Source organism: Anolis sagrei, chromosome 7 (genome assembly GCF_037176765.1).
Source record: "Anolis sagrei isolate rAnoSag1 chromosome 7, rAnoSag1.mat, whole genome shotgun sequence".
NCBI classification, from domain to species: Eukaryota; Metazoa; Chordata; class Lepidosauria; order Squamata; family Dactyloidae; genus Anolis; species Anolis sagrei.
The window spans coordinates 11,177,020-11,199,879 of NC_090027.1; the positions used below are offsets into that span (position 1 = coordinate 11,177,020).

General features: G+C 45.2%; 1 protein-coding gene across 1 annotated transcript in view; it reads right to left on the reverse strand.

Annotated features, from left to right (window-relative positions):
• ADGRA2 (adhesion G protein-coupled receptor A2) overlaps positions 1–22,860 on the reverse strand; it is a 172,501-nt gene that overhangs the window by 109,707 nt on the left and 39,934 nt on the right. The window contains exon 2 of the mRNA XM_060787760.2: positions 22,169–22,240. Coding sequence (XP_060643743.2) covers positions 22,169–22,240 — 72 coding nt within the window. The remainder of the gene's footprint in view (positions 1–22,168; positions 22,241–22,860) is intronic.

Genomic DNA, 22,860 nt, shown 5'->3' on the forward strand with positions numbered 1-22,860 from the left:
GATGGTCCTCCGCCATCGACTCCACTGGACCGGCCACGTTGTCCAGATTTCCGACCACCGACTCCCAAAGCAGTTGCTCTACTCCGAACTCAAGAATGGAAAACGGAATGTTGGTGGACAGGAAAAGAGATTTAAAGATGGGCTCAAAGCCAACCTTAAAAACTCTGGCAAAGACACTGAGAACTGGGAAGCCCTGGCCCTTGAGTGCTCCAGCTGGAGGTCAGCTGTGACCAGCAGTGCTGCAGAATTTGAAGAGGCACAAATGGAGGGTGAAAGAGAGAAACATGCCAAGAGGAAGGTGCGCAAAGCCAACCCCGACCGGGACCACCTTCCACCAGGAAACCGATGCCCTCACTGCGGGAGAACATGCAGATCAAGAATTGGGCTCCACAGTCACCTACGGATCCACCACCAGTACAGCGATCTTGGAAGATTATTCTACTCGGACAATGAGGGATCGCCTAAGTAAGTAAATTGGTAGTACTATCCCGGATCATTGAAATTTTGGATGCCCATTTCGATACTATAGTAATTGCAGGTAAGAGACATAAATGTTCAGGAAACGCATATTTTCCATCACAGAGATGGCGAGCAAAGCAAAACCAGCTGGAAATTCCTCACTCTGTGTTACATCAAGACACTGGAAACTATCCAAAATCTGGCAACCCAAACCATCTGGTAACTCAAGCATTTTTTTAAAAAACCCACACAAATTACTAGGGATGTTGCAATAAGGAATATGCAGTAGTCCAGCCTGGATTTCAGTCTTTAGACTGAGTGAGTGTGGGTTCATCTCCATGTAGACTCAATGCAGTTTGACACCACTTTAGCTGCTATGGGAACCTTTGGTGAAACGGCAGCACTCTTTGGCAGAGGAAGTGAAAGACAAACTATCAGCGACACCTAATAATCTCTCAACAAAGGATTCCCCCAGGCAGTAAGAAGCCAGACCTTGAAACTACTAGGCCATTAAATGCTAATCAAGGTGGCCAATTGAAACATTCCAACCTAGCTCCAACAGACAAGAGTTCTTTCTCCCACCCTGGACATTATTCCACAGATATATAAACGCCACTTTGCTAGTTTCCAACAGACCTCACAACTTCTGAGGATGCCTGTCAGGAGAGAATGCTTCTGGAACATGGCTCAACTGGCAAAAAAAACCATTGATCCCTGCCATGAAAGCCTTGGACACAGTATTGATGCAGTGTGACACCACTTTAACTGCCCAGGTTCAACAATGTAGTGAAAGACCTTGTAAAACAACAACTCCCAAGATTCCACAGAACTGAACTAGGGCAGTTAAAGTTGTGTCATACTGCATCAATATTGTGTCCAAGGCTTTAATGGCTGGAATCAATGGGTTGCTGTGAGTTTTCCGGGCTGTCTGGCCCTGTTACAGAAGCATTCTCTTCTGATGTTTTGCCCACATCTATGGCAGGCATCCTCAGGGGTTATGAGGCCTGTTGGAAACTAGGCAAGTGGGGTTTATATATCTGTGGAATGATGTCCAGGGTGGGAGAAAGAACTCTTGCCTGCTTGAGGCAAGTGCGAATATTGCAATTAGCCACCTTGATTATTTATTTATTTATTTAAAAGTTTTATATATTGACCTTTTCACCTCTCTTGAGGGACTCAGACCGGTTTCCAACCATAATATCATATACAGTCAATAAAACATCATACTTCATATTGCAATAAAACATTAAAACATTAAAAACAGCAATTACATTCAATAAATACACTACAATGGTCAGTCGTCCCACTAAATTTGATGTTCATCATCCTCCATCCATATCTCGGGGTGTTGGCTCACTCATCAAATGCCTGTCTCCATAACCACGTCTTCACCTGCTTCCTGAATGTCAGGATAGAAGGGGCAGTTCTGATCTCTGGTGGGAGAGAGTTCCAGAGTTGAGGGGCCACCACCGAGAAGGCCCTGTCCCTCATTCCCACCAGACACACTTGTGAGGCCGGTGGGACTGAGAGCAGGGCCTCTCCAGACAATCTTAATAATCTTGATGGTTCATACGGGAGAATACGTTCGGAGAGGGCCGGAGTCATTTAGGGCTTTATAGGTTAACACCAGCACTTTGAATTGTGCTCGGAAGCTAACTGGCAGCCAGTGGAGCTGGTGTAACAGCGGAGTGGTGTGCTTCCTGTACCCAGCACCCGTTAGTAGTCTGGCTGCCGAGTGTTGGACTAGCTGCAGCTTCCGGGCAGTCTTCAGAGGCAACCCCACGTAGAGAGCATTGCAGTAATCTAAGCGGGATGGTTCTAAGCGGGATGGTTCATAGGGGAGAATACGTTCGGAGATTAGCACTGAATGGCATTGCAGCTTCAAAGTCTGGCTGATTGTTGCTTGGGAGAATCTGGCTACCAGTAAAATCAGGACAGTAAAAAAGGAACAACACTCAGAAAACAGGGGAATTCCCGACAGGAAACTATCAAGGCCAGCTAACACCTCCCAACAAAGGATTCTCCCAGGCAGGAAGCAGCCAGGCTTTGGAACTGCAAGGCAATTCAGTGCTAACCAAAGTGGCCAATTGCAACATTCACACTTGCTCACTACCTCTGAGGATGCTTGCCATAGATGCAGGCGAAACGTCAGGAGAGAATGCCTCTAGACCATGGCCATATAGCCCGAAAAAATCTACAACAACCCAGTGATTCCGGCCTTGAAAGCCTTCGACAATATATATTCACACTTGCCTCAGAAAAACAAGAGTTCTTTCTCCCACCCTGGACATTATTCCAATACTACTGTGTAGATGCACCCTATATCTTCCTTTCTCTGCAGCTTCGGGATGATATAACCCAATGAAGAAAAGCTCTGACGCAATCCCAGCTCTTCAGCAAACCTTCTTATGGTTCTACATCTGCCATTGCCAGAGCTATGGAGATCTGGGGTGCAGAAGTTACAACCCTGTGCGGGCAGAAAGGCATGAGGGCGGGCCTTTCGGTGTCCTCTGACGGACAGCTCTGGTCTCCCAACATAATTTGAACATTCCAGAGGTGACCGCAGGGTTAATGCCATCTGGAGCACACCGAGGATCAGGTCTGGCTGTTTGTTCAGGTCTCCCAGAACAATGAGACTTTAAAGAGATTTTCAGCACCCCGGGGTCCAACCCAATTAGACACAGTTTTCCAGGTTGGCAGTCGAAAAGGGAGGAGGGAATGGGGAGGGGGGATGCCAAAAGAGACACGGCTCGGGAGTCAAGTTCAAGGGGTGCCTAACACACCCAAAGCCAGTGACACTGTGAAAAGAGGGCAGGAAGACTCTTTCATCTGGGGGTCGGGACACCTGGGGGGGGGGGGGTTGCAAGGGGGTGTCACTAAAGACCATCAGAAAACACAATATTTTTTGTTGGTCATTAGAATTGGAAGTTTGGCCCAATTCTATTATTGGTGGGGTTCGGAATGCTCTCTGATTGTAGGTGAACTACAAATCCCAGCAAATACAACTTCCAAATGTCAAGTTCTAATATCCCCAGACAATACCAGTGTTCACATTGGAGCATATAAAGTATTCGTGCCAAGTTTGCTCCAGATCTATTACTGTTTGAGTCCACAGTGTTCTCTGGATGTAGGTGAACTACAACTCCAAAATTCCAAGTCAATGCCCACCAAACTCTTCCAGTATTTTCTGTTCCTCATGGGAGTTCTGTGTGCTTAGTTTGGTTCAATTCCATCATTGGTGGAGTTCAGAATGCTCTTTGATTGTAGGTGAACTATAAATCCCAGCAAGTACAACTCCCAAATGTCAAGGACTATTTCCCCGAATTTCTACCAGCATTCACATTCGAGCATATTGAATATTTGTGCCAAATTTGGTCTAGATTCATCATTGTTTGAGTCCACAGTGCTCTCTGGATGTAGGTGAACTACAACTCCAAAACTCAAGGTCAATGCCCACCAAATCCTTCCAGTATTTTCTGTTGGCTATGGGAGTTCTGTGTGCCAAGTTTGGTTCAATTCCATCATTGGTGGAGTTCAGAATGCTCTTTGACTGTAGATGAACTATAAATCCCAGCAACTACAACTCCCAAATGTCAAGAACTATTTTCCCCAAATTCTACCAGTGTTCACATTTGGGCATATTGAGTATTCATGCCAATTTGGTCCAGATCCATCATTGTTTGAGTCCACAGTGCTCTCTGGATTTAGGTGAACTATAACTCCAAAATTCTAGGTCAATGCCCACCAAACCCTTCCAGTATTTTCTATTGGTCAGGGGAGTTCTTTGTGCCAAGGTTTGGTTGAATTCCATCATTGGTGGAGTTCATAATCCTTTTTGATTGTAGGTTAACTATAAATCCCAGCAACTACAACTCCCAAATGTCAAGGACTATTTTCCCCAAGCTCCACCAGTGTTCAGATTTGAGCATATTGAGTATCCATGCCAAGTTGGTCCATATACATCATTGTTTGAGTCCACAGTGCTCTCTGGATGTAGGTGAACTGCAAGTCCAAAATTCTAGGTCAATGTGAACAATAAATCCCAGCAATTACATCTCCCAAATGACAAAATCAATCCCATCAACCCCACCAGTATTCAAATTTGGACATGTCAAGTATTTGTGCCAAATTCGGTCCAGTGAATGAAAATACATCCTGCATATCAGATATCTACATTTTGATTAATAACAGTAGCAAAATTACAGTTATGAAGTAGCAACGAAAATAATGTGATGGTTGGGGGTCACCACAACATTAGGAACTGTATTAAGGGGTTGCGGCATTAGGAAGGTTGGGAACCACTGATCTAAGGGACGTACTGGCAGCAGTCTGGAAGGATGACTTTTGAAGAGACACAGCCATTCCCAGGAATTCAAACTACAAGAGAGGGGATTCCATCTGAACATGAGGAAGAACTTCCTGACTGTGAGAGCCGTTCAGCAGTGGAACTCTCTGCCCCGGAGTGTGGTGGTGGCTCCTTCTTTGGAAGCTTTTAAACAGAGGCTGGATGGTCATTTGTCAGGGGTGATTTGAATGCAACATTCCTGCTTCTTGGCAGAATGGGGTTGGACTGGATGGCCCATGAGGTCTCTTCCAACTCTTTGATTCTATGATTCTATGAATTCCCAACTGAGGGTTTTTGGAAGAGGCTGTACCAAACACAATCCCTTTTCCAAATGTTGATACTGATTTGCTAAGACTCGGCTTTGGATGTCCCAGGATGGGGGGAGCTCACTAGCTCCAAACAGCTCCAAGTGGCAGCATTGTGGCCCCTCATTGGGCGAACAGTAATCCCTTCCCATTAATGAGAGCTCTGTGCCAGGATCCAAGGGGTGCAACCGAACCTCATAAAATGTGGGGAAGGGCATATGAAAGAAATCAGAATTAAAGAAACAACAGCTAATGCGTTCAAGCCTCTTTCCACCTCCCCGAGTCTTTGGCCAATCTACCCTATAGTTTGGAACAGGGGTAAATGGCTCTGATTGCAGCATTCAGACTTGGGTGGGACAGCACAACTGCACATCTGTTTGTGGATCTTTTTATTGCCCATGTTTCTTGCAGATGGTCTTCTAATATGCATGTGGGCACATTTTGCACAGCAGAAAAATAGATTTTTTAAAAGAGAAGTTGGCAGCCTGTGTTTTAAAGAAGAATACGATTTCGTTTCAAAACGAAACAGGAAAAGGTAAAGAAATACAAAATTAATGAGACAACTCTTACTTTTTAGGCTTTGGGTGCATCTACCATGCAAATTTTTGTATTTTGACCCCACTTAAACTGCCAGGGCTCAATGCTATGGAAGCCTGGGAGCTGTAATTTAGTGAAGCACCACACATCCTTTGGCAGAGAAAACTTTCAACCAATCCTAGAAGTGCATATCATTGACTCATGGCAGCTAAAGTGTTGCCAAACTGCATTCAGTCTACAGTTTAGATGCATTCTTTGTAAGCTTAAATTAATAACCACTGAGCTGCTGAACTTGTTGACCAAAAGTCACAAGTTCGAATCCGGGGAGCGGGGTGAGCTCCCGCTGTCAGCCCCAGCTTCTGCCAACCTAGCAGTTTGAAAACATGCAAATATGAGTAGATCAATAGGTACCACTCTGGCGGGAAGGTAACGGTGCTCCATGCAGTCATGCTGGTCATATGACCTTGTAGGTGTCTATGGACAACACCGGCTCTTCAGCTTAGAAATGGAGATGAGCACCAACCCCCAGAGTCCTACTCGACTGAACTTAATATCAGGGAAAACATTTACCTTTACATTTACTATTATTATTTTATTATATTGTATTACATTATAATATTATTATCAATATTATATGTGTATACAATATATTATATTATCACAGCACAATATTAGTATTATATATTACTATATTGTGCTGTAATATATTAGTAATACTATATTAGTGTAATATTATTAGTAATATTACAAGCAATATAAAATATATGATTATTATATTGTATTATTGTATTGTATTACATTATAATAACATTATCAATATTATATGTGTATACAATATATTATAATATTATCACAGCACAGTATTAGTATTATATATCACTATATTGTACTATACCACAATACTGTAATATTATTAATGATATTACATGTAATATTAAATATGATTATTATATTGTATTATTATTGTATTGTATTACATTATAATAACATTATCAATATTATATGTGTATACAATATATTATAATATTATCACAGCACAGTATTAGTATGATATATTATTATATTGTACTATACCACTATACTGTAATATTATTAGTAATATTACATGTAATATTAAATATGATTATTATATTGTAGTATTATTATATTGTATTACATTATAATAATATTATCAATATTATATGTGTATACAATATATTATATTACTACCACTTTTGATCCAGCCATGTTGTGGTAGATGCTGCATCCAGCACAGAATTCCCAAATTCCATGGTCTGGACTTTGTTCTCTAGTCCTCCGGGCAAGAGCAGCGAAATAAAAAGTGTGCCCATGTAAATTTCACAGACTTCTTTACTTGACCTTTTAAAAAAGGAATTGGAAGGCATGTCCTTCTGAATGGTGGTTGATGCTGAATATCTCATGCTTGACATACCCACACGCCTAGTCCCATGATGTCTGGACCTTAGGCTTTAGTGCTGTAATGTTGAGCTAGCTTTCCACAGATCTCTCTGCAATGGATAATGGTTGGCCAATGTCCAACAGTCCATTTTGGGGCAATAAATTAGAACTGGAGTTGGCCTCCAATTTCTGGGACTCTTTGATCATCTTGTGCTCTATCTATCTCTTGAGGTCTGAAATATTTTTTTGCTCTGTGCCTTCATGTTGACTCTGACTTATTTGCCATTGTCTTCCTCTGAGGCTAAGACAGTATAATTTGTCCATGATCACACAATGGGTTTCCATGGTTGAATGGGGATTTGAACACTACTCTTCTGGAGTCCTACTCCAACTCTCATTCTAGGTATTGTCAAAGGCTTTCATGGCTGGAATCACTGGGTTGTTGTAGGTTTTTCAGGCTATATGGCCATGTTCTAGAAGCATTCTCTCCTGACGTTTCACCTCAATCTATGGCAAGCATCCTCAGAGGTTGTGTGAGACCTCACAACTTCTAAGGATGCTTGCCATAGATTGAGGTGAAACGTCAGGAGAGAATGCTTCTAGAACATGGCCATATAGCCCAAAAACCTACAACAACCCAGTGTGGTTCATGTTATTTCGCATTGGAATTCACAAAGAACACAATCCCTTAACCATCCCTCTGTCTACAACAGATCTAGGCCAGTCTCTCTCTCTTTCTCTTTTCCTCTGCTTCAGTTTGGATATCTTCATCCTTTTAACCATGTAACCCAGCGTTTCTCAACCTGGGGGTCGGGACCCCCGGGGGGGGGGGGTCACGAGGAGGTTCCAGGGGGTTACCAAAGACCATCGGAAAACACATATTTCTGATGGTCTTAGGAACCCCTTTGGCAGAAAAGGTTGAAGATCTCTCTGTCTGTCCATCTCTTCCCTTTTGGAAACAAGATGGCAAATCCTCCCATAGAAGGCCACCCCCACTTTTTTTTTTGTTGTGTCAGGAGTTGCTCCGGTTGTGAGAGAATTGGCCGTCTGCAAGGACGTTGCCCAGGGGACGCCCGGATGATTTTTGATGTTTCTATCATCCTTGTGGGAGGATTCTCTCATGTCCCCGCATGAGGAGCTGGAGCTGATAGAGGGAGCTCATCCACCTCTCCCTGGATTCGAACCTGCGACCTGTCGGTCTTCAATTCTGCCGGCACAGGGGTTTAACCCACTGCGCCACCGGGGGGGGGGGGGGGGGAGGGCGGGGCTCCCAGCCTCTCAGCCAAGGGGAGAATGGTTTCTGAGACTCCAAGTGGGAGAGAGGAGAGCAGGCATGTTTGGCGCATGGCAGTGTGGCGTGCATGTGTGGGCGAGGGGGAGCGTAAGAGGCTGGAGTGAGGTGCATGCCAGTGAGTCCCTTCAAGGCATGGGGGTTCCACGTAGGAAGTTTGGCCAAATTCTATCATCGGTGGGGTCCAGAATGCTATTTGATGTTAGGTGAACCATAAATCCCAGCAACTACAACTCTCAAATGTCAAGGTCTATTTTCCCCAAAGTCCACCAGTGTTCTCATTTGAGCATATTGAGTATTCATGCCAAGTTTGGTCAATTGTTTGAGTCCACAGTGCTCTCTAGATGTAGGTGAAATCAAGGTCAATGTCCACCAAACCCTTCCAGTATTTTCTGTGGGTCATGGGAGTTCTGTGTGCCAAGTTTGGTTCAATTCCATCATTGGTGGAGTTCAGAATGCTCTTTGATTGTAGGTTAACTATAACTCCCAGCAACTACAACTCAGAAGTGACAATTGGGTGTATTGGGTGCATTTGTGCCAAATTTGGTCCAGTGAATACACATCCCGCATATTAGATATTTACATTACGATTCAGAACAGTTCTGAAGTAGCAAAGAAAATAATGTTATGGTTGGGGGTCACCACAACATGAGGAACTGTATTAAGGGGTAGCGGCAGTGGGAAGGTTGAGAAACACTGCTGTATCCCTCAAGAAGCTGGACTTGTAAGGCTTGAAGACATCATCACACATTTCCTCTTGGAATGCAAGAGGTTTACTTAAACTCAGGCTCTTGGAACAAACCCTCCTCAGTGTAGCAACGGGACCCCTTCCTCACCCACCCAATACCTACGGATCAAATACGTATGGGAAGGAGGAGAGGGGGCATATGCACACACATAAATCTCTCCTTATAAAACCCTTGCACTATAAAGATGCCTTTCATGAGGAGATAAGAAAGTTGACTTTGTTGGAGAGGGGACAATGTTCCTTTTCACGCTGAGCCCCACAGATCCGCCTTGTCTTCCGACAGAGGAACAAGGCTGGTTCCTCCTTTGGAGGCATGGAGGCCACCCAGTCTCCGGACTGGCTCTGCACATGTCCAAGATGAAATAGATGTGAATGTGGGAAATCCATCATAAAATGGGGGCATGTGCCTGTGGAGGCATTTCCTCCAACATCTTGAAGGAGGGCTTCCATTTGTGTTTGGAACAGCTGTGCTAGGGAAAGAAAAGTTTCCCAGGAACTTGGCATTTTTTTAATTTTCCCTCCTGTTTCCAGTTCATTAGTAATTCAAATAGGGAGGACGGAAGTTATAATATCCCTCCATCTCAAGTCAAAATGTGCTTCACCCTATATGTATTTATTAGCTAAATTTCTGTTGCATTTATTATCTGCTTAGCTTAAATTTACATATGTAACTGTCTGTTGTATGTCAGCCTGTTCAGCCTGTGGTTGTGTCTGATGTTCATGCTGGGAATGGGGATGATATTCTTGATGATGTGCCTAGGTCTGTTGACATTGAGGATGAGAGTTTCCCTGGGCCTGAAATAAGCTTAGATAATGTATTGTCGAAGGCTTTCATGGCCAGAGTTATTGGGTTGTTGTAGGTTTTTTCGGGTTATATGGCCATGTTCTAGAGGCATTCTCTCCTGACGTTTCGCCTGCATCTATGGCAAGCATCCTCAGAGGTAGTGAGGTCACCTCACTACCTCTGAGGATGCTTGTCATAGATCAGGGTTTCTCAACCTGGGGGTCGGGACCCCTAGGGGGGTCATAAGGGGGTGTCAGAGGGGTCGCCAAAGACCACCAGAAAACACAGTATTTTCTGTTGTTGATGGGGGTTCTGTGTAGGAAGTTTGGCCCAATTTTATCGTTCATGGGGTTCAGAATTCTCTTTGATTGTAGGTGAACTATAAATCCCAGCAACTAAAACTCCCAAATGTCAAGCTCTGTTTTCCCCAAACTCCACCAGTGATCACATTTGGGCATATTGTGTATTCGTGCCAACTTTGGTCCAGATCCATCATGCTTTGAGTCTACGGTTCTCTCTGGATGTAGGTGAACTACAACTCCAAAACTATAGGTCAATGCCCACCAAACCTTTCCAGTAATTTCTGTTGGTCATGGGAGTTCTTTGTGCTAAGTTTGGTTCATTTGGTTCAATTTCATCGTTGGTGGAGTTCAGAGTTATAGGTGTACTATAAATCCCAGCAACTACAACTCCCAAATGACAAAAACACCCCCCCCCCCAACCTCACCAGTATTCAAATTTGGGTGTATTGGGTATTTGTGCCAAATTTGGTCCAGTGAACGATTCATAACAGTCGCAAAATTACAGTTCTGAAGTAGGAATGAAAATAATGTTATGGTTGGGGGTCACCACAACATAAGGAACTGTGTTAAGGGGTCACGGGATCAGGAAGGTTGAGAACCACTGCCATAGATGCAGGCGAAACGTCAGGAGAGAATGCCTCTAGAACATGGCCATATAACCCGAAAAAAAAACCTACAACAACCAAGCTTAGATAAGCTTTGGAAGATTTACAAGGTCACATTCCTGGGAGAGGCCCTTCACCGTCTTTCTCAGAGCAACTGTCTGGAGATGATTTGTGTCCTGATTTGCCTTTCAAGAACAGTCTTACTACAACGTTGAAAGTAAAAGAAAAATGCTTTACTTCAGCAAACACAAAAGAACAGCAAATGCAGTTGAACAATGCAAAAGAAAGCAAGAAAGTCTTAATGCAGACACAAAATTAAAGTATTGTCGAAGGCTTTCATGGTCGGAATCACTGGGTTGTTGTAGGTTTTTCGGGCTGTATGGCCATGTTCTAGAGGCATTCTCTCCCGACGTTTCACACAGTCAGCCCATTGTATGCTAATCAAGGTGGTCAGTTGAAACATTCACACCTAGCTCCAGCAGACAAGAGTCCTTTGTCTCACCCTGGTTATTCCACAGATATATAAACCCTTTTCCCTAGTTCCAACAGACCTCACTACCTCTGAGGATGCTTGCCATAGATGCAGACGAAATGTCAGGAGAGAATGCCTCTAGGCCATGGCCATACAGCCCGAAAAAACCTACAACAACCCACAAAATTAAAGTCTCAAAGTCCAAAAGAGACAGCAGCCTTACATCAGACAACGGGAAATGATAACTAAATCTTTAGAAGCAGACTTGAAGCAGGTTCAATTGGAGAGAAAACATCAGCATCAGAGTCATTGTTACCTGCGAAAGCTAATTGTTCCTGCTTCTGATTTATAGCAGGAGGTGCTAGGGAGGCTCCCAATTAACTCAGCGTTTCTAGCAGCTATTCTAGCTGAACGCTGTCTGTGCTCTGTTTCCTTTCGCCTCTCCAGAAATGTGGGCACTAGCAAAACCTCCTCGTCTGATTCCTCTTCCCTCTCCAATTCCTGAGCACTTCCCTGCTCCCTTTCCTCTTCTGAAGATGAGGAATCTCTAACAATTTGTCAGGTGTGAAAGTTAGTGAGACTCAAGTTAATGAGAGTGTAGAGAGAAAGCGAGGCTTTTGTAAACAACGATAGAGTGCTCAGGAACAAATAAGAACAGTTCAATCGGAGTGAAAACATCAGCATCAGAATCATTGTTACCAGCGAAAGCTAATTGCTCCTGCTTCTGATTTATAGCAGGAGATGCTAGGGAGGCTCACAATTAACTCAGCGTTTCTAGCAGGTATTCTAGCTGAACACCGCGTGTGCTCTGTTTCCTTTCGTCTCTCCAGAAATGTGGGCACTAGCAAAACCTCCTCATCTGATTCCTCTTCCCTCTCCAATTCCTGAGCACTTCCCTGCTCCCCTTCCTCTTCTGAAGATGAGGAATCCCTATCAATTTGTCAGGTGTGGAAGTTAATGAGAGTCAAGTTAATAAGAGTGTAGATAGAAAGCGAGGCTTTTGTAAACAGCAATAGTGTTCAGGAACAAATAAGAACAGTTCGTTTACAGGAAAAGAGAGATAGAAAATCTTTATCTGGAGGGAAGGTCAAGCAAAATGCTTTCCTTTTCAGTTTTGGGTCATATTGAGTTATGGGAAAGAATTGCCTCTGTTGGATCAGCGTTGGAATTTTATATGTGTTCTTAATTTCATGTACCAAGTTTTTACCAGGATCCTGATTTGTGTATTAGATTTTTCATGCTGCCTTGTCTCATGGATTCTTGTGTCTGTTTCATGGATTTATATACCTACTAGCTTGGGGACCCGGCGTTGCCCGGGTTATTAGAGAAAGTGGGTAATGGCGGTTCTGTATGCCAAGTTTGGTCTTTATTGGTCTTTGGATAACCGCTGCATTATTTTCAGGAAGTGAGTGAAGGTACTTGAAGTCCCATCATCCATGGCCCATCCTCCTACAAATAGCAGCAGGATATAGAGTGGGTCATGGGGGCTCTGTGTGCCAAGTTTGGTCTTTATCAGTCATTAGATGAGGGTGGCAGTGGTGTCAGTAAGTGAGTGAAGGTACTGCAAGTCCCATCACCCAAAGTCCATCCCCTTTCAAACTGCAGCAGGACGTAAAGTGGGTCATGGGGGCTCTGTGTGCTAAGTTTGGTCTTGATCAGTCATTGGATGAGGATCACAGCAGTCTCAGAACATGGGTGAAGGTACTGCAAGTCCCATAATCCATAGTCTCCCTCAAACATCACCAGAATGTTGAGTTGGCCATGGGGGCTCTCTGTGCCAAGTTTGGTCTTTCTTGGTATTTGGATGAGTGTCACTGTGGTTTCAGGAAGTGAGTGAAGGTACTGCAAGTCCCATCATCCATTGTCCGTCCTCCTCCAAACAGCACCAAGATGTAGAGTCGCTCATGGGGGCTCTGTGTGCCAAGTTTGGTCTTGATTGGTCATTACATGAGGGTTGCACCAGTCTTAGGAAGTGAGTGGAGGTACTTGAAGTCCCATCATCCATAGTCTGTTCTCTCCCAAACCTCACCAGAATGTTGAGTTGGCCATGGGGGCTCTGTGTGCCAAGTTTGGTCTTCATCAGTCATTGGATGAGGGTCTCAGTGGTTTCACTGAGTGAAGGTACTCTAAGTCCCATTGTCCATGGTGTATCATCCTCCAAACTGTACCAGGATGTAGAGTGCATCATGGAGACCCGGTGTGCCAAGTTTGGTCCTTATCGGAAATTGGATGATGTTTTGCAGTGGTCTCAGGAATTGACCGAAGGTACTGCAAGTCCCAAAATCCATGCACGATCCACAGTCAAACCTCACCAGGGCATAAAGTGGGTCATGAGAGGTCTATGTGCCAAGTTTGGTGTTGTTCAATCATTGTTGAGGGTTGCAGCAGTCTCAGAAAGCGAGTAGAGGTACTTCAAGTCCCATCATCCATGGCATGCCCTACTCCAAACCGTATTAGGATGTAGACTGGGTCATGGGGGCTCTGTGTGCCAAGTTTGGTTTTGTTTGGACATTAGATGAGGGTTGCAGCAGTCTTGGGAAGGGAGTGGAGGTACTTCAAGTCCCATCATCCATGGTCTGTCCTCCTCGAAAGTGCACCAGGATGTAGAGTGGGTCATGGGGACTCTGCTTGCCAAGTTTGGTCTTGATCAGTCATTGGCGAGGGTCGCAGTGATCTCAGGAAGTGAGTGAAATGATTGCAAGTCCCATCATCCATTGCCAAATTCTTCCAAACCGCACCAGGATGTAGAGTGGGTCATGCAGGCTCTCAGTGTAAATTGTGGTCCTGTTCCATCATTGTTGGCAGTTGTAATGGTCTTAGGAAGGAAGTTTAGGTATTGTAAGTCCCATCGTCCATGGTGCATCCTCCTTCAAACTGCACCTGGATGTAGAGTGCGTCATGGAGACTCAGTGTGCCAAGTTTGGTATTTATCGGTAATTGGATGAGGGTTGCAGTGGTCTGAAGAATTGAGCAATGGTACTGCAAGTCCCATAATCCACGGTCCATCCCCGGCCAAACCACACCAGGACGTACAGTGGGTCATGAGAGGTCTATGTGCGAAGTTTGGTCCTGATTAGTCATTGGATGAGGTTAACAGCGGTCTCAGAATGTGAGTGGTGGTACTGCAAGTCCCATCATCCATGGTTCATCCTCCTCCAAACTGCAGTAGGATGTAGAGTGGGTGATGGGGGCTCTGTGTGCCTATTTCGGTCTGTATTGGTAGTGTTCTGACCCAGCCCCCGGCCTTTCCTTTCCTCTCTTTGTCATCTCGGAATGTTGGGTTCGAGGCTGGCCAATCAGAGACCATATGCAAATTTCCTTCTGTCATGCCCCGTTTCTGCCATGAACCCTCTTCTCCACCTGGGGCTCCTATTGAAGCTGGCCAATCAGAGACCATATGCAAATAGCACCACTGCGGCAGCCAATCCGAATGTTGGAACTTTCAGGCTGGCCAATCAGAACGCTGCCACATACCCCTTCCGCCCTATGTCCGCCCTCTGTCCTATACAAACGAACACTCTTCTTTATTATATACTAGCTTGGGGACCCGGCGTTGCCCGGGTTATTAGAGAAAGTGGGTAATGGCGGTTCTGTATGCCAAGTTTGGTCTTTACTGGTCTTTGGATAATGGCTGCATTATTTTCAGGAAGTGAGTGAAGGTACTTGAAGTCCCATCATCCATGGGCCATCCTCCTACAAACAGCAGCAGGATATAGAGTGGGTCATGGGGGCTCTGTGTGCCAAGTTTGGTCTTTATCAGTCATTAGATGAGGGTGGCAGTGGTGTCAGTAAGTGAGTGAAGGTAGTGCAAGTCCCATCATCCAAAGTCCATCCCCTTTCAAACTGCAGCAGGATGTAGAGTGGATCATGGGGGCTCTGTGTGCCAAGTGTGGTCTTGATTGGTCATTAGAAGAGGGTTGCAGCAATCTTCGGAAGGGAGTGGAGGTACTTGAAGTCCCATCATCCATGGTCTGTCCTCCTCCAAACTGCACCAGGAATATAGAGTGGGTCATTGGATCTCCATGTGGCAAGTTTAGTTTTGATGAGTCATTGGCGAGGGTCTCAGTGGTCTCAGGAAGTGAGCAAAGGTACTGCAAGTCCCATCATCCATCTCCAAATTTTTCCAAACAACACCAGGACGTAACGTGGGTCATGAGAGGTCTATGCGCCAAGTTTGGTCTTCATCCGTCATTGAATGAGGTTTGCAGAGGTCTCAGAATGTGAGTGAAGGTACTGGAAGTTCCATCATCCATGGTCCACCCTTCTCCAAAACTGCAGCAGGATGTAGAGTGGGTCATGGGGGCTCTGTGTGGCAACTTTGGTCTTGATTGGTCATCAGATGAGTTTTGCAGCAGTCTTGGGTAGTGTAGGTACTTGAAGTCCCATCATCCATGGTCTGTCGTCCCCCAAACTGCTCCAGGATGTAGAGTGGGTCATTGAAGCTCCATGTGCCAAGTTTAGTCTTGATGAGTCATTGGCGAGGGTCTCAGTGGTCTCAGGAAGTGAGTGAAGTGACTGCAAGTCCCATCATCCATTGTCAAATTCTTCCAAACCGCACCAGGATGTAGAGTGGGTCATGCTGGGTCTCTGTGTAAATTGTGGTCCTGATCCATCATCGTTGGCAGGTGCAATGGTCTTAGGAAGGGAGTGCAGGTATTGCAAGGCCCATCGTCCATAGTGCATCCTCCTTCAAACTGCACCTGGATGTAGAGTGCGTCATGGAGACTCAGTGTGCCAACTTTGGTATTTATTGGTAATTGGATGAGGGTTGCAGTGGTCTGAAGAATTGAGCAATGGTACTGCAAGTCCCATAATCCACGGTCCATCCCCGGCCAAACCACACCAGGACGTAAAGTGGGTCATGAGAGGTCTTTGTGCGAAGTTTGGTCCTGATCAGTCATTGGATGAGGTTAACAGCGGTCTCAGAATGTGAGTGGTGGTACTGCAAGTCCCATCATCCATGTTTGCAGCAGGATGTCGAGTCAGTCTTGCAGGCTCTGTGTGCCAAGTGTGGTCTGTATTGGTAATTGCCTGACTCAGCCCCCTCTGGCCTTTTCCTTTCCTCTCTTTGTTAGCTCGGAATCTTGGAATTGAGGCTGGCCAATCAGAGACCATATGCAAATTTCCTTCTCATGTCCCCGTTTCTGTCATGAACTCTTTTCTCCACCAGGGGCTCCTCTTGAAGCTGGCCAATCAGAGACCATATGCAAATAGCACTGCTGCCCAGCCAATCGGAATCTTGGAATTTCAGGCTGGCCAATCAGAGACCACAGCGGTAGCCAATCAGAACGCTGCCACATACACCGCCCGCTGCCCTTCCTCTGTCCGATACAAACACTCTTCTTTATTATATATATAGAGTAGCTTGGGGACCCGGCGTTGCCCGGGTTATTAGAGAAAGTGGGTAATGGCGGTTCTGTATGCCAAGTTTGGTCTTTATTGGTCTTTGGATAACGGCTGCATTATTTTCAGGAAGTGAGTGAAGGTACTTGAAGTCCCATCATCCATGGCCCATCCTCCTCCAAACAGCAGCAGGATATAGAGTGGGTCATGGGGGCTCTGTGTGCCAAGTTTGGTCTTTATCAGTCATTAGATGAGGGTGGCAGTGGTGTCAGTAAGTGAGTGAAGGTACTGCAAGTCCCATCATCCAAAGTCCATCCTCTTTCAAACAGCAGCAGAATGTAGAGTGGATCATGGGGGCTGTATGTAGCAGGTTTGGTCTTGATTGGTCATTAGAAGAGGGTTGCAGCAATCTTTGGAAGGGAGTGGAGGTACTTGAAGTCCCATCATCCATGGTCTGTCCTCCTCCAAACTGCACCAGGATGTAGAGTGGGTCATGGAGACTCAGTGTGCCAAGTTTGGTCTTTATCAGTAATTGGATGAGGGTTGCAGTGGTCTCAAGAATTGAGCAATGGTACTGCAAGTCCCATAATCCATGGTCCATCCCCAACCAAACCACACCAGGACGTAAAGTGGGTCATGAGAGGTCTATGTGCCAAGTTTGGTCCTGATCAGTCATTGGATGAGGTTAACAGCGGTCTCAGAATGTGAGTGATGGTACTGCAAGTCCCATCATCCATGGTTCATACTCCTCCAAACTGCAGTAGGATGTAGAGTGGGCCATGAGTATTCTGTGTGCCAAGTTTGGGCCTGGTCTGTGATTTGTAGGGGCTACAATGTTCTGTGGGAAGTGAATCGGGTGAAGGTACTGCAAATCCCATCATTAGTGGCCCATCCTGCCCTGAACTGCACTGGAAGTCCCATCATCCATCGTCCGTCCTTCTCCAAACAGCATCGGGATGTAGAGTGGGTCAAGGTGGCTCTGTGTGCCAAGTTTGGTCTTGATCGGATATTAGTAAGGGTTGCAGCAGTCTTGGGAAGGGAGTGGAGGTACTTGAAGTCCCATCACCCATGGTCTATCCTCCTCGAAAGTGCACCAGGATGTAGAGTGGGTCATGGGGACTCTGTGTGCCAAGTTTGGTCTTCATCAGTCATTGGCGAGGGTCTCAGTGGTCTAAGGAAGTGAATGAAGTGACTGCAAGTCCCATCATCCATTGTCAAATTCTTCCAATCCGCACCAGGATGTAGAGTGGGTCATGTGGGCTCTCTGTGTAAATTGTGGTCCTGATCCATCATTGTTGGCAGTTGTAATGGTCTTAGGAAGTGAGTGCAGGTATTGCAAGTTCCATCGTCCATGGTGCATCCTCCTCCAAACTGCACCAGGATGTAGAGTGTGTCATGGAGACTCAGTGTGCCAAGTTTGGTCTTTATCGGTAATTGGATGAGGATTGCAGTGGTCTCAAGAATTGAGCAAAGGTACTGCAAATCCCATAATCCATGGTCCATCCCCGGCCAAACCACACCAGGACGTAAAGTGGGTCATGAGAGGTCTATGTGCCAAGTTTGGTCATGATCAGTCATTGGATGAGGTTATCAGCGGTCTCAGAATGTGAGTGATGGTACTGCAAGTCCCATCATCCATGGTTCATACTCCTCCAAACTGCAGTAGGATGTCAAGTGGGTCATGAGGGCTCTGTGTGCCAAGTGTGGTCTGTATTGGTAATTCTCTGACGCAGCCCCCTCTGGCCTTTTCCTTTCCTCTCTTTGTCATCTCGGAATCTTGGAATTGAGGCTGTCCAATCAGAGAGCATATGCAAATTTCCTTCTCATGTCCCCGTTTCTGCCATGACCTGTTTTCTCCACCAGGGGCTCCTATTGAAGCTGGCCAATCAGAGACCATATGCAAATTTCCTTCTCATGTCCCCGTTTCTGCAATGAACTGTTTTCTCCACCAGGGGCTCCTATTGAAGCTGGCCAATCAGAGACCATATGCAAATAGCACCACTGCGGCAGCCAATTCGAATGTTGGAACTTTCAGGCTGGCCAATCAGAACGCTGGCACATACACCGCCCTTCCGCCCTCCACAATTCCTCTGTCCGATACAAACACTCTTCTTTATTATATACTAGCTTGGGGACCCGGCGTTGCCCGGGTTATTAGAGAAAGTGGGTAATGGTGGTTCTGTATGCCAAGTTTGGTCTTTATTGGACTTTGGATAACGGCTGCATTATTTTCAGGAAGTGAGTGAAGGTACTTGAAGTCCCATCATCCATGGGCCATCCTCCTACAAACAGCAGCAGGATATAGAGTGGGTCATGGGGGCTCTGTGTGCCAAGTTTGGTCTTTTTCAGTCATTAGGTGAGGGTGGCAGTGGTGTCAGTAAGTGAGTGAAGGTACTGCAAGTCCCATCATCCAAAGTCCATCCCCTTTCAAACTGCAGCAGGATGTAGAGTGGATCATGAGGGCTCTGTGTGCCAAGTGTGGTCTTGATTGGTCATTAGAAGAGGGTTGCAGCAATCTTTGGAAGGGTGTGGAGGTACTTGAATTCCCATCATCCATGGTCTGTCCTCCTCCAAACTGCAGCAGGATGTAGAGTGGGTCATTGGAGCTCCATGTGCCAAGTTTGGTCTTGATTAGTCATTGGCGAGGGTCTCAGTGGTCTCAGGAAGTGAGCAAAGGTACTGCAAGTCCCATCATCCATCTCCAAATTTTTCCAAACCACACCAGGATGTAAAGTGGGTCATGAGAGGTCTATGTGCGAAGTTTGGTCCTTATCAGTCATTGGATAAGGTTAGCAGCGGTCTCAGAATGTGAGTGGTGGTACTGCAAGTGCCATCATCCATGGTTCATGCTCCTCCAAACTGCAGTAGGATGTAGAGTGGGTGATGGGGGCTCTGTGTGCCTATTTCGGTCTGTATTGGTAGTGTTCTGACCCAGCCCCCTTTGGCCTTTCCTTTCCTCTCTTTGTCATCTCGGAATGTTGGAAATGAGGCTGGCCAATCAGAGACCATATGCAAATTTCCTTCTGTCATGCCCCGTTTCTGCCATGAACCCTCTTCTCCACCAGGGGCTCCTATTGAAGCTGGCCAATCAGAGACCATATGCAGATAGCATCACAGTGGCAGCCAATCAGAACGCTGGCACATACACTTCCGCCCTCCACAATTCCTCTGTCCTATACAAACAAACACTCTTCTTTATTATATATACAGATATAGATAGATATAGATGAGCCTTGTTTTGCCTTGAAGCTCATGGACTAACCTTTGTTTTGGAACTTTACTGTTTTGCTAATTTTACTACTTTGCTTTATTATTTATTTATTTATTTATTTAGTATATTTGTACCCCACCCTTCTCAACGCCCTGGGGGGGGGGCACATATTTGTTGCCTACAAACACAATAAAATACATGTTGTTGCTGTTGATTCATTCAGTCACTTCCAACTCTTTGTGACCTCATGGACCATCCCACGCCAGAGCTCCCTGTCGGCCATCACCGTTCCCAGCTCCTTCAGAGTCAAGCCAGTCACTTCAAGGATACCATCCATCCATCTTGACTTTGGTCGGCCCCTCTTCCTTTTTCCTTCCTTTTTCCTCAGCATAATTGTCTTCTCTAAGCTTTCCTGTCTTCTCATGATGTGGCCAAAGTACTTCATCTTTGCCTCTACTATCCTTTCCTCCAGTGAGCAGTCGGACTTTGTTTCCTGAAGGATGGACTGGTTGGATCTTCTCGCAGTCCAAGGCACTCTCAGAACTTTCCTCCAACGCCAGAGTTCAAAAGCATCTACCTTCCTTCACTCAGCCTTCCCTATGGTCCAGCTCTCACATCCGAAGGTGACTATGAGGAATATCATTGCTTTGACTATGCAGATCTTTGTTGCCATTGTGATGTCTCTCTACTCTTCACTATTTTATCGAGATTGGACATTGCTCTCCTCCCAAGAAGTAAGCATCTCCTGATTTCCTGGCTGCAGTTTTATGTATGCAATAAAATACATACCAAAACCAATAATTGTAAATAGTTAAAAACATTGAGTTAATACAATAAAATCTACAAAAAATAAACCAGCCTAGTGGCTATTGTCTAGCCGAATTCTGTAGATTTGAGAGTCCATCAAGCTTGCCCATAATTCATTTCCATAGCAATTGTCGTCATTGTCATAGTTAAAGTCTGCATAGATTACCCAAAGGCCTGGTCCCACATCCACATTTTTAACTTCTTTCTAAAGGAGTGGAGGGATGAAGATGACCTAATTATCCCGGGGAGTGAATTCCACAGCCAGGGGGCCACCACCGAGAAGGCCCTGTCCCTCATCCCCACCAAGTGCGTTTGTGACAAAGGCGGGGCCGAGAGCAGAGATATTAAACTCTTAGGTGGGATGTAGAAGGAGATACGTTCGGACAGGTACACTGGACCGGAACTGTATAGGGTTTTATAGGTCAAAACCAGCACTTTGAATTGTGCTCGGAACTGGATCGGCAGCCAGTGGAGCTGACACAACAGGGGGGTGGTACGCTGTCTTATACTTATATCCTTCAATAGATTGCTTGCTGATTTTACCAAGTTGGTGTGGTGTTTAAAGTCAGAGGTGTTCCTGCTCTGGAGGACGACACTGCCCATCTTCCCAGTTTACCCTCATGCCAATCCTGTGAGCCAAGTGAGGATGGTTAGTCTCCGGTCACTTAGTAAGTGTTATGGTTTGGTGGAGACAAGAAACCACCTCTCTTAAATCCCATCCAGCATCCAAACATTACATCACATTTGTTTACTCATGGTACTCCTACCACCCAAAGATTCTCCTTTAGATACAAAAGGATTCAACATTTTTTCTTGCCCAAACTTTTGGCTTTAGATGGGAAAGTATGAGTCCTACTTTCTCTTGCACGGGATTTTTCTTAAAATAATACGATCTTTCCTTCCCAAATAAGAAGTTTGTGCAAGTTGGTTAATTCTTTCATGATAAATAGAAACAACGTATAAACAAACTTAACTTATACATGAGTATACATGGTAAAATGAATATCTTACCCAAACTTGTCTATCCTCTAATATTCAAATAGGAATAAGAAACTGTATATTTATTTCCTGGATACCCAGGAAATAACATTCAACTTGTAGGAAATAACTATTGCGTAAAACTCAAAACATAGCCTTCTTTTGCTATCCTGCCAGGAGCCCTGTTGATGCAATGGGTTAAACCCTTGTGTCAGCAGGACTGAAGACTGATAGGTCGGAGGTTCGAATCCAGGGAGAGTGTGGATGAGCTCCCTCTGTCAGCCCCAGCTCTCCATGCAGGAACATGAGAGTAGCCTCCCACAAGGATGGTAAAACATCAAACATCTGGGTGTTCCCTGGTCAACATCCTTGCAGACAGCCAATTCTCTAACACCAGAAGCCACTTGCAGTTTCTCAAGTCGCTCCTGACACGAAAAATAAAATTACTATGATAAAATCTAAGTACTCTTCTTCACTGCTTCTTCTTATATGAGCTGATTGTGTGTCCCCAGCCTTCTGACTGATAATTCCCGAATTCTTCATAAGGAACCCAGAACTGCATACAATACACAATGGCACTTACAGCTTCTCAAGAGCGTGTAGTCCAAAGAAAGAGGCATTCTTTAGGGTTGTTATCTTGTTGTTGCTCAAGAGCCTGCAGAGAGAAAGAGAGAGAAAGAGAGTGAGTGAGTTATTAATCCTATGTTAACCAGACAACCATGGCTTGAAGTCAGTGGGTGCTAGTTGTGTGGTCCTCGGCCACACACTATGGGGAGAGAATGGCAAGGAACAACATGTATGATTAATGTATGAAATGACTGTCAACATGAAGATGTTCTACCTAGCTATGTACAGATTGAGAATCCTTTATCCGACGTGTTTGGAACCAGAAGTATTTTGGATTTGGATTTTTTTCCCCAGATGCTGCAATTTGTGAGCATCAGTGGTTCCCAGTGGTTTGGGTATCAGCCAGCACGTCAACGACTTAAATCAAGAAATAGTTTTCTAAGATGTATAGAGACACTCGCTGGAACACCTTAACAAGCGAGAGTCCAAAAGTGGCAGGCTCAAACCCAGAACCTCAACCAATGGCTCATACCACAACTAGACACAGTGAAGACATCTACCCTTGCGCTATGCTACTCTGCTGCTGAGTATGCATGCCCAGTGTGGAACACATCTCACCACACTAAAACAGGGGATGTGGCTCTTAATGAGACATGCCGCATTATCACGGGGTGTCTGCGCCATACACCACTGGAGAAACTACACTGC